General features: G+C 40.8%; 1 protein-coding gene across 3 annotated transcripts in view; it reads right to left on the minus strand.

Moving 5' to 3' along the window:
• The window catches only part of smap1 (small ArfGAP 1), a 95,732-nt gene extending 85,732 nt beyond the window's left edge, over positions 1-10,000 (minus strand). For all 3 annotated transcript variants that reach the window (XM_068727184.1, XM_068727176.1, XM_068727169.1), the window contains exon 1: positions 9,723-10,000. In XM_068727184.1, coding sequence (XP_068583285.1) covers positions 9,723-9,840 — 118 coding nt within the window. In that variant the 5' untranslated portion in view covers positions 9,841-10,000. The remainder of the gene's footprint in view (positions 1-9,722) is intronic.
• Between the last annotated feature and the right edge of the window lie 2,258 nt (positions 10,001-12,258).

Genomic DNA, 12,258 nt, shown 5'->3' on the forward strand with positions numbered 1-12,258 from the left:
TCCCTCCGAGTAGTTTAGAGTAATCCGATTACTCCTCACTTTTGGAAGCAGAGAGTTCATGTAAATGGGAATCACTGCGGTAGCAGTGCTGTAAAAAATGTTTTGGGTTCTTTCGCGTTCTAAAAAGTTTACAGAATGCTCACGCAAAGAAAAGGAAGTGACACGACTAAACTTCAAAAAATATGAATGTAAATAAAATAAAGTTGTCTGACAATTTAGCAGCCAAATCCGATTGATGACTACCTTTGTGTGAACTGGGCTTCTGCTCATTTGTAAATGAGGCTGCCGTGGTTTATCCTGATTTATGATGGTAATCTGCTCTGCTCTTGTCACTGTTCAACCAGCCACCATGACTTATTAGTTCAGGCTGTGTGGAACACACACCTGTTTTTTTTTTTTTTTTAAGTTTGAGTTATGTGGGTCAATTGAAGTGTTCTAGTAACTGTGGCAAAGCTCTCACACAAGTGAACATGTGGTCCAGCGTACTGTGGGGAAAAAACAGTAAGCAGCAAAAAATAGCACAACAGAGGACTCTTACTGTGAAGAATTTATAGGGAATGAAATGTGTTTGTATCCAAGGTTTTACAGATGTTCCTTAAAAATCACGAAATATGACCGATCCGATCAGGCAAGTGTGGACACGGGTACATCGGGTACATCGGGTACATCCACTCTGGTCTAATGTGTTAAGTCTTTACAGACCAATGAGCATGGTTCTTGGCGGGTTCTTTTTCCCATTTATAGGGATTTTAGTTTGATGGCTCTTTGACTGATAACAGCGTACCGCTTTAAGATTTGATATCAGAATCAGCTTTCTATACATACATGGAATTTGACTCCGGTTACACATTGCTTCCCATCGTACATACATGCATAGAATATAAAATAAACAAGAGAAATATAAAAACAAGGACATTAAAGACAGTAAGTAGAACAGGAGATCATGTAAACTCTTCCTGTTTTCAGTAGACTAACGTGACACTCACCGTATTGTACATGTTGTGTACTTGCACACTTTACATTTCCTGAAATATATCATCAGTCAAATTGGTAATTACAATATCAGTTTAACTACATGTCAAATTATTACATTAATGGGTTTTAGTAGATTTTCATTCAGATTAAGTGCAGATGTTATTACTTTTACAGGAAGCTCTGATATTATTGGCCACAATAAAGTTCTAAGATAAAACTTATAAAATAAGTTATGGATTGCATTAAAAGTATATATCTGCCGAATATCATTATCATATTCCGTTAAACTCTCAAATATAATTTTCGCTATGTGCCTTAAAAATTGGAAGGGTATTGGTCAGGCTATAGTCAAATATGCTCAGTGAGCTAACCCAGCAGCAAGTCTCAGACGTTAGCACAAAGGCCAACTCATTAGCACAAAGGCTCAGACAATAGCACAAAGGCTAACTCATTAGCACAAAGGCTAACGCAGTTGCACAAAGGCTCAGACTTTAGCACAAAGGCTCAGACGTTAGCACAAAGGCTAACACAGTTGCACAAAGTCTCAGACGTTAGCTCAAAAGGCAGTTGCACAAATGATACCCAGTGAGCTGAAAAAGCAGATTCAGACCTAAATCGAAACATGTGCTAACATGACGGGATCTTGTTTTTGCTTCTATGACTGTGTTATGTAACAGAGTCGTTACAGTTTGGCCTATTTATTCTGATATTACTAAAAGAAGCTATTTATTCTGATATTACTAAAAGAAGCTATGAGAGCTCTTAGAGGCCGATCACACCGAGATGCGTCGCTAGAAACGCGTCGCCCACGCACTGCGTTTTTCAGACGTTTTTTAGACGTGCGTAAAAGTTAAAATATTCTTTACTTTTCAGCGGCAGGCGCAGAGTCGCACAGCTTTTCAATGTCACAATTGACAGAGGCAGCCAATCAAATCCAGTCAGATAGATGCCGGTAGATGTGGTTGGAAAGTACATCAATATTAGCGATGAACTATATCATTTTCATATACAGGAGAGCAACAGCAAGAGCTCAATTCTGAAATTGATATGGCTCATGTAAACATCATGTTCCGGATATTTGGAATTAGGACTTACTCCGAATGTGTCATTTTCCGATTAAGACATGTGCGATGTAGGTTTTAGGAGCATTCTTTCGACATGTATACAGCACATTGGAAATATGCGTCTCAATAGTGTGTTTTTAACCACGGTTTGAAACATATGTCCTCTTGGCTGTTGATGGCCAGCTCAAAACCACAGATTTCAGGGCTGTGGTAGAGATGCATGATCCCAAACAGAAAAGCCCACATTTCTGGACGGAAGGAGAAACACACCAAAACATTTTGAAAGACTTGGATATCAACAGGTTTTTGGATAAGCGCAACAACAACGTTTTAAAAAAGGTGGTCGAAGGACCGAATGAGGGACGACGTGTTCGCACAGTCCGACAAGTCTGCCACCGGTGGAAGAACTTCGAAAAAAACATGTTTCGAAGCAAAGATAGTTAGAGCATCAACTTGTCAAACACAGCGGAGAACGCCGTCGACGTGGGAGTCAAACATCAAAAATCGGAAACATGCATAAGGTGGAATATTAGTGGAATATTCATTTACATTATCCATGTAAACAGCTTATTAGGAATATTGTCTTTTTTTGGAATAAGGGCAAAAACAGTAATATTGAGTGCATGTCTATGTAGTAAATGTCACTGGATAATAAGGACCATGACTCCAAATTAGGTGGTAGCAAAAAAACTTCTACTTGTTTTAGCGACACACGCTATTTTTTTTTTTATCTATGGCTGCAATTACATGCGCTTTGGTGTGGTGTTAAACTTTTGTTGCAGGTGCAATATAGCAGCCATTGTTTAACAGAGGAGGGTGAAAGTCACTTTGATGTATGACCGCTGACCTACTGCGCTGGTCTGTATCCATTAACCTGCTGTCCTAATCTGAATCAGCTGTTTCTATCCGTTGGCCTTTTTAAAAGATGAACTACTGAAACCATCAACAATACCCCCCCCCCCCCCCCCCCCTTCACCTAGTGTTCAGATGAAAGAATCCATGCGGCTGATGCTGAACAGATACGCATGAAACAGTAATGTGTGTTCGTCTGTGTCTCATGTGGATCGTTCACACTCTGTAACAGTTTTACTTCGTTGCACTCGCTCTGCATTGAAGTTCAGGCGAAAATAGACAGCTGACCTGATTAGACCCAAATGAGCTTTTTTACACACACACACACACACACACACACACACACACACACACACACACACACACACACACACACACACACACACACACACACACACACACACACACACACACACACACACACACAGAGAGAGAGAGAGAGAGAGAGAGAGAGAGAGAGAGAGAGAGAGAGAGAGAGAGAGAGAGAGAGAGAGATCACAGGAACACACTTGAAAGGCCCAGTGAAGCAGAAGTTGGAGCATGTTTCTGGGTCACGTGGGATGCACCTATGATAGCGATAACTGGACTTTGGTGTTTAATTATTAATAATAGCCAATACCAGATCAGCCCATCGTCACCGAAACCCAATCCGGCTGTTTGAGTCAATATCAGTATCCGTGCATCTCTAGCTAGCTTATGTAAGCGCTCACATTTTATTATACAAGAAGAAAAGATGATTGGATTTTGATATAAAAATACAGATATAGATTTATTTTTTTTTTGCGTTTATTGTAAAATAGAAGCACAATAGGACCGGGGAAGTGACCTAAAAGGATTAAAAAAAAAAAAGAAAGAAATGTGTCACTCTCGTCCTGACTTTGATAGAGACGCACACAAACACAAGCATCGAGTTGTTTTACAAAAGAACCAAATCCCAGGGATCCATTGTGGCCGCTGCTCTGCCTCTTCATCTGAATCATCTTTTATCATCACTTTCAGTCGAGTGGCTCTTTAGGTTTTACGGCCTTTTTTATTTCGTCTTAATGTCCTCTCGTACAACGCCGTGAAAACTCAGCACCAGAGCTCTGTGTATAATATTTATAGTTCCTTAAATGGTGTTTGGCTGAAACCAATTGTATTCCTCTCTCCTCTTCTTTTTTTTCTTTTTTTTTACTTCTAGGAATAAGAAACAGCAGCTTGCAATACCGCATTAAAGCTGAACCGCTGCCTCGAGCGAGATAATAAGCCAGCGGCGTGGAGACATTTAGTGGCGTTCTCCTTTAAAAAGGAAGAAGTTTAACAACCTCCAGTTCCTAATTAATAAAATATCCTCTCGGTAAAAATCACCAGAAGGCTGCCTGAATTCTCAGCACAGGCCGGAGGAGAGTGGGAAATCATTGAGTGACGGGCAGGACGCTGACAGAGGATCGTTTTAGACAGAAAACAGCGCTGTGCTGCCCCCTGCTGGTCCGTTAGTGTGACCAGGAGCAGAGGAGAGGAGAGACGGCTCCTATAAAAAAGGGGAAATGTTTCCTCTTCATTATCACAGCAAATAAAAAGCCATCGCCTCGTCTCCTCGGCTGTAGACACAGTGAGGGAGGGAGATAAAACAACTTCTACTTTGTCTTCATTGTGTGTTCTACAAGAAGGAGAAGCAACAGATTCAGAATGTTTTGACCTGTCGAGCATTTTAAATTCAGCTCAGCAAAGGTAATGAGTGGAGGGGTGGATGGAGAAAGTGAAGCTGGGGCGCCATCTGCTGCTGATAGAAGGCAGTGAGGTGAATCCAGCCAGAGGAAGATCATTAGTCCATCGGCAGATCGTTAATTGGCAATTTTTTTTTTTTTTTGCTGGGCGTACCTAATAAACTGGCAACTGAGTTTAGAGCTAGAGAGCGTGGAAGGGAACCAAAAAGAGCCGACAGTGCTTGTTTTGATCTCGACGACGCTGCAAAGGTGAGAGTACTCACTATACTATGGATGATGAACAGAGAGGGCTGACTGGATGTTAGACAGGAAGTCAACAGGTTTGCTCAAAATATTGATGAGGAGGTAAAAGACGACCACAGGACGATCATTAGTGCGTCCGTTTGTTCGCCTCGTGTTACGTTGAACTCATGAAGAGAGTTGTGTTTTCCTCTCAGGCCCACACGGCGAACGGAGAATCAGAAGAAACGGGGAAAAGTCTTGATGAATGGAAGTAAACGGGGGCGACAGAAAAACTCCATGTTTTCATGCTTCTGACATATCATAAGCACGGGGCGATATGAACATTTCACGTCACTATTACTCCGGCCAAAAATGATTGCGAGTCGTGATTTGATCCCGTTAATCATCACAAATATGTAATGAACGACACTAAAACACACCGGGATCACTTTAGCTGACGCTCTGGTAAAAAAGGGAAACAAACGACGACACAATCTTAAATCAGGTCGTCATAAATCATAAGGCCCCCCCAAAAATAAAGATAAAGACAGAAAAATCTTTATTAATGATTGTTTTATTCGATTTTTTTAAATCAAACACTATTTTTCACCAGACTAGTAGTGAACCAGACTAAGTCAACTTATCAGGAGTGTTTGTTTTTTTAAATGGAAATCTGCAGTAAAAGCCTTTAATGGGTCATCCCCAACTCATTTCTAAGAAGCTCATTTAGATGTAGGACTTTAAGCGGTGCTTTTGAGGGATTCTTTGAGCGGAAACTCAGTTAAATCAACGGATCTCAGCGTTAGTCGCCCGAGAAGAAGAAAAAAAGGGTTTTAATTCCCGTCTTTGAGGCAGGATAACAAAGATGGCAGCTTTGGCACATAAGGGCACACGGGGTTCCTTTTAAAAGACGTTCATATTAAATCACGGTGAGCTGCAAAAACACATCTGTAGTGGGATCTGTCACCACAACACAAACCTGGACTTGTTTTGCTTGGTTAAAAAAAAAAAAAGAGTCAAACATCTCCGGGAACACTGTGGACTCACACGACGCGTTGGGAGTGTGAAAGCGGCTTCACATGAATGTCAGACCAATAAATATCACTCCTGTTGTTGTATCGCGGCTATCAGCTGTTGACTGAGAACACTGGAGTGTGTGTCTTCAGCGGCGGGACTTATGGCCGTCGTTAGCTCAGACGCTGAAGCGGCGCCGGGTCTCAGACGTCTCCTTCAGCGTCACGCGGAACGCAAAAACGGAAAATAAATGAAGTTTGCGCTGCGTTTCAAACTTGCCTCACATTTTGATGTGACATATTGCACCCAACCGGCCACCTCTACACACACACACACACACACACACACACACACACACACTGCTCTCACTGAGGCTGAACCTGTGTGTGTGTGTGTGTGTGTGTGTGTGTGTGTGTGTGTGTGTGTGTGTGTGTGTCACATTGTGTTGAAACCAAAGGCGAAAATGATAGTCTGGACTCTAAGTAGTGGACGGACTGAGCTGCCAAGAAGGAGGAGGGAGGAAATGGAACTGCAATCAATAATCTCTCTCTCTCTCTCTCACTCACTCACACACACACACTCACACACACACACACACACACACACACACACACACACACACAGAGGAAATGTAGGACAGTGTGTGTAGACAGGAGACAGGAGTGAGGCTGGAATTACAGCCGAGAGGCTCGGTGAGTCACACACTGACCACACCCGGGACACACCGGCTGCAGCCGAGGACAAACACGACAGACAACAAACTGATCGATGGAACCAAACGAGCGGTCGACAGAACCCAACACGCCGCCTGGTGCTGGCTTTGGAGACGACACGCTCAAAGAGGCAACAAAACCAGCTCCCGGGTCACGCACAGAACTTACAGGAAATGGTTCTTTTTCAGGGAATTCACTGAGACAAATGACAGAGATGGTGACTCACATGAACTCCATTCAACAACAAAAAAAAGAGGCCCTTAAAGGGTTCACCTCAAAATGAAAAACCACGTATTTGTCCTCTTACATGGAGAGCTAGTTATCAATCCAGATGGTTTAGCTGTGAGCTGCCTGGTTTTGGAGATATCGCTCTAAAACAGTGGGACCAGGTGGAGCTCGGCTTGTTGTTCTCAAAAGCGGCAAAAAAAATACATCCGTACAATGTATCATGTATCATGTATCATGACCCGGTCACTCAAGATAATCCACGGCCCTTGTCGTGTGCCGTCTCATGGAGGAACTTTGGTTGAAAGAAAATAGTTCCTCCATGAAACAAGGTAAACGAATAGGTATCGTTGATTTTGGGGTGAGCAGTCCCTTTAATGTTTTAGCACAAATAAAATCATAAATGTGTCAAATGTCTCGCTTTTTTTTTTATTACAACCAACGGCCTGAAACCCAGAGACTTAATTAACTTTCACAAGAGAAAAAAAAAAAAAAAAAAAGCAGCTTTTCCTCAAAACTACAGCTCGACATTTTTTCCTCAAGAAATCACGACCGATGCATTTTCTGTCAAATCGACCGTTTGTTTCCGCTCCGGTCCATAACTTCAGTCAACGGTATGAGGGAGAATATAATTGACAATATCTTAACACTGACAAGGTAAGGATTAAAAACAAGTCTTATTTATATCAGAGTGGCGAATATTGGGCAACGCCCATTTATTGTTTGGATAGAAATAGCTGTGACGTAGTGAACATGACACATGGGGGCCTGGCTGGATGCTGCTGCTGCTATGAGTCAGTGAGTAAACGCCCCTCAGGCTCAGGGTCACTAACTGATGCAGTGGAAGAAAACGCTTGATCAGCTGCTATAATCATATGAATTCTTTATAAGGACAGGATATAAAATGAAACTTTGATATACTTGTGTTGGAGAAAGAAAAAGATCTTCTATGATATTATGATATTAAGCCTGGACGTCGTTGACATTTAACACTGTAGTTTGCTTCAAAATAAATCATCCTAACTCAAGGGCCACTTACTAGCTTTTTAACCAGGACTTTCAACCACATCTCGTGGTGTTCCTCGGTGGATGCAGTTGTCCAGGGTGTAGTTTTGTCGTCATCGTGTGACCTCGGTACGGACTTTCGTGAGATAAAAAAGGCGGTCGTATAAAACCACGTCCATTCAGCCGAGGAAGACCATGAGTTGTGGTTGAAAGCGTCAGAAACGAGGAGTAATTCCCGCCTTGTGTCGAGTTTGATCTGGTCAGAGTGTTGTTTTAAAAAAGGTCCAGAATTAAACTCAATCCACTGAGAGGGACTGTGGGAGGCAGTTGAAAGACCTGTCAAAAGCTAGTAAGTGGACTTTGAGCAAGATTCTTTTTTTTTTAACTAGGACAAAATACAATGTATTTGTATGGCAAAGATTACATTTGGTCTGAAAGGGTTACTGTATTTTATCCTGGTAATGTAAGTGTAGCTGCAGTCACATTCCACTACTAGTGCATGCTGGGAGCTACAACCCCAGGCCAGGATGATGAAATGCTATTTAAACGGATTATTAATACAATACAATGGGAAAGCGATGCAGCTGCAGCAGCACATTATGATCAGATCTGAGTCACCGGCTGACGGAGGTCTGGTGCTGCAGATTACACTTGTAGGCATGGCGATGACGCAAAAGGCACTTAATCTCCGTCATATGTAGCCCCAATACGAGACGTTCAAACCCCACTCAAAAGTCTGGGAATTTCATGCTTCCGTATTTACAAAAAGAAAATACAACTAGGTTAAGACGTTTAGGTAACAGCACGATCATGTGATAATTTTTTTTTTTTTTTATGAATCAATTGTGCAAAACATTGTGAAATTGTTTTATGTTGTGACCACTCACTACTGTGAATTATCAAGTTGCCGCATGCACATTTGAAAACGTATTAGAATACACGGCTGGTTGATGTATTGGATGTATGCCGAATTTAAGACTGGGTCCTAACGATTAAGAAAAAATCCGCGATGAAAGTGTAAGTAAGAGTCTGTGCACGGGGATCTCAAACTTTCATATTTTTGAATGGAGTTTTGGGGGGCGGTTTTTTGCTGAAGAGCGCATCGCGAGTCAGAGATAAGGTGTTGGCTGCGGCTGCAAAAAAATAAAAAAAATACGACAGTATCTGATGCCGACATGTTTTTTTTTTCTACGCAGAACATTCAGCGAGCAAACGACTCCACTAATTTAATGTTGCCTACACAGGACTCGCACGTTTTCCGCTCATAAATAAACCAGTCAAGGACATGACATCGATACTGACGGGTAAAAGCTGCGTCAAGTTAGCACCAAACATATGATACAAAACCGGAATTACAGCCCATCCGATTTCAAAATAAGCATGAATTTCCGGGGCAAATTCACAAAAATGTATAATAGGCGAGAAGGACAACATTAAAAGCCTACCAGGCTCAATGACAAATACAAATACCAACATTGCTCGTCCTGTAATTCATCAAGTATTAGGAGTGAAACTATACATTTTTGTTATCAAAAAACGCAAGAGCACGATGAGGATTTTATTTTGAAAATGTTAAACGGAAATTGTATACTTTTTTTGGTTACTTGCACAAATGTCGCTCAATAGAGTTCGTTTTACCTTAATTCTGACTGTACCAGCATCGTTTGCATTGTACAACATAAATATATTGAAAATGAAAAAAATATATATTAGTTTATGTCGGAATTAACGTGACACACTTTGGTATTAAGCTAGTTATTAGCGTTAAGCTAAGATATATGTAACGTTCAGCGTAGCTCCACAGAAGTGACTTCCCGATAAATAACGTTACAATATGTTGCTAGCTTTAGCAAATGTTAGCGGCCGAGTTCCCACATCATTCCATCATTCCATCTTTTTACACTCGCATGCCTGCCATGGTTCACAGCAAACACTGCCAGGCTTACCTTTTGCCTCACAGTCGGCACAGTGCTTGTTGTCTTCCTCCCTCAGCAGTTTAGACAGGATGACCTGATGCTGCTCATTCAGTTTCTGGGCTTTTTCTCGCTCCGACCGCGTCGTCATTTCGCCAAAGTTTGGAAGCTAGTCCCGCTGTTGTAGAGCCGATTAAAACCCACGGAGTCCTCAGTTTGTATTAGAACGGGTGGGACATCCCCCTAGAAGCCGCACTGTACCGCCTGTGTTCAGCTAGCTTGCAACCTGCTAACAAGGTAATATGGATCTAAGGCAGCATCATCCCTGCTGCCTTCACGGCTGTCGGAATTTCTACAGCGGTGCATGAATCTGAACAGAAATGGCTTTATTGGCCAAGTAGGTTTAGCTCTCAATGTACTTACATACACGTTTACATGATTCACATACATAATACATTCAGCTACAACAAGAGATAAGCAGACACAAACATAGTTTATAGCTATTATGTACAAGAATGTTGTATATAATATATAGCCTATTGATAAAACACTTTGAGCTGCATCTTATATATTAAATATATATATATATATATATATATATATATATATATATATATATATATATATATATATATATACACACATGTATATATATATATATATATATACACATGTATATATATATGTATATATATATATATAATTTGATTATTAATATTGGTTCATCAACATGTAAGCTGTATTTAAATGTTGCATGCTAGCAACGTGAACCCGATTACCTACTTTATTTATTGTTGGGAAATGTAGTCTCTAACAAGGCATCATATTTAATAAGCTGACTATATTATAAGCTTCGTAAAATCTATTATCTGCAAAGTAAAGTTGTAGAAAGCCGAGGATTGTGTGTGTGTGTGTGTGTGTGTGTGTGTGTGTGTGTGTGTGTGTGTGTGTGTGTGTGTGTGTGTGTGTGTGTTTACTTGTTCTAATACTTCTAATACATTTGTTATTATTATTATTAGTAATAGTAGTCGTAATAGTAAGAGAGAGTTTTTGAAGATAGAATGAGGTTTACTTAAAGCACGTCGTAGATTCTCCTCTGCCCCTCACTTCCTCTCAGAGACTCTAAGATATCGTTATCATTCAGTTGGAAAAATGTAATATTCTCATAAAAGTTTATTTAATGCAGAATATATTTAAACAACTTACAAACCCGACTTTCCTGCAGGTCACTACACTTATAGGACGACCTATTAGAGAATAGTACCTGATGGATTTTCTCCTAAACAGCTGATCAATGAATCAAACAATTGTTTCAATGCAAGATATAACTTTTAGTCTTTCTGTTCTTGGATCTATTACAGAGTGACAATTAGAAGTTACTGATTTTATTAATATATAGTTATTTATTATGCTTTTTCACAACTCATATTTGGGATTTTGATGTTTAGATCAGGACGGGGATTCCACAAGAATTGGTTGTGTGCCAGTTTTACGTTTTTGTATGTAATTTCTGTTTGTTTATCTCAATTAAAAAAATGTATCCAAACAAAAAGAAATTAAATAAAATGAGGCGAGAAACATTTCCTGCATTTTCATGTAGTTGGCACACGTGGTTGTGGTGACTTTTTCCAACCCTGTCATAAGCCTGTAAGTGTTGCATTGAGCGGAGCAGCAGACAGCGAAAGATAGCAATGCTGGACAGTTCACGGCCGTACAGAACAAGCACACGCCCCCATACTGGACCTGCAAATCCAGTTCAAAACTCCAGTAGAAAAATGACACATTTAAGAACAGTTCGAGTTGAAGTTGAAGCCGTACAGTCTTGTAGCTCAAATGCATTTATATGTTAGGATTAAAAAAAAGTCTCACCAAGGTTGCCTGCGTCAGCGTTTCAGGTGTCAGCTGAAACTCATAATTAAAGTGACATGGAAGGTTATTGGATCCGTAAAATAAACAGCTAAATAGACCAGATTTTCTTTAAGGGCTGTGTCTGATACCAGCGTTCAGACAGCGGTTTGTCACCCAAAAAAGCTTTTTCAGTAAAGATTTTCAGTAACAGCAGTAACATTCGCCACCATGGACGGATTACTGAACGGACCCAACAGGTTTGGGGGTCCCCGGGGCCAAAGTTTGAAGTTTTAAACGAACATAAAGAGACACAAAACTACCACAGCGATGGGAAATGACCAACAAAAGACACATGATGACCAAAATAGACAGTATAGAACCAAAAACAGGCGTTAAACACCTATAAAGAGACAGAATCCCACCAAAGAATGACCCAAGAGAGACACAAAGTAACCAAAAAGGGGTGTAACACTCCTACAAAGAGATGCAAAACAGCCCAAAAGTTGTCTCATTGAATATGCGGCTCTTGGCCTTATGTGGGAGGGGCCTTTACATTCCTGTGCCCAGGGGCCCATTGTCTCGTAAATCGCCCGTGTCCACCGGTGCAGTGGAACGGTTAATGATTGTTTGCGCAGGAATAGAAGTTATTGAGCAGAAATGTAAAAACTACAGTTCACAGGTGGATGTTGTTATGCAACGACCCTAAGTCAGAGCTGTACGC

This window comes from Cebidichthys violaceus, unplaced genomic scaffold, assembly GCF_023349555.1.
Source record: "Cebidichthys violaceus isolate CVI_PGR_0920_01 unplaced genomic scaffold, fCebVio1.0.p SCAF_10, whole genome shotgun sequence".
Taxonomy (NCBI): domain Eukaryota; kingdom Metazoa; phylum Chordata; class Actinopteri; order Perciformes; family Stichaeidae; genus Cebidichthys; species Cebidichthys violaceus.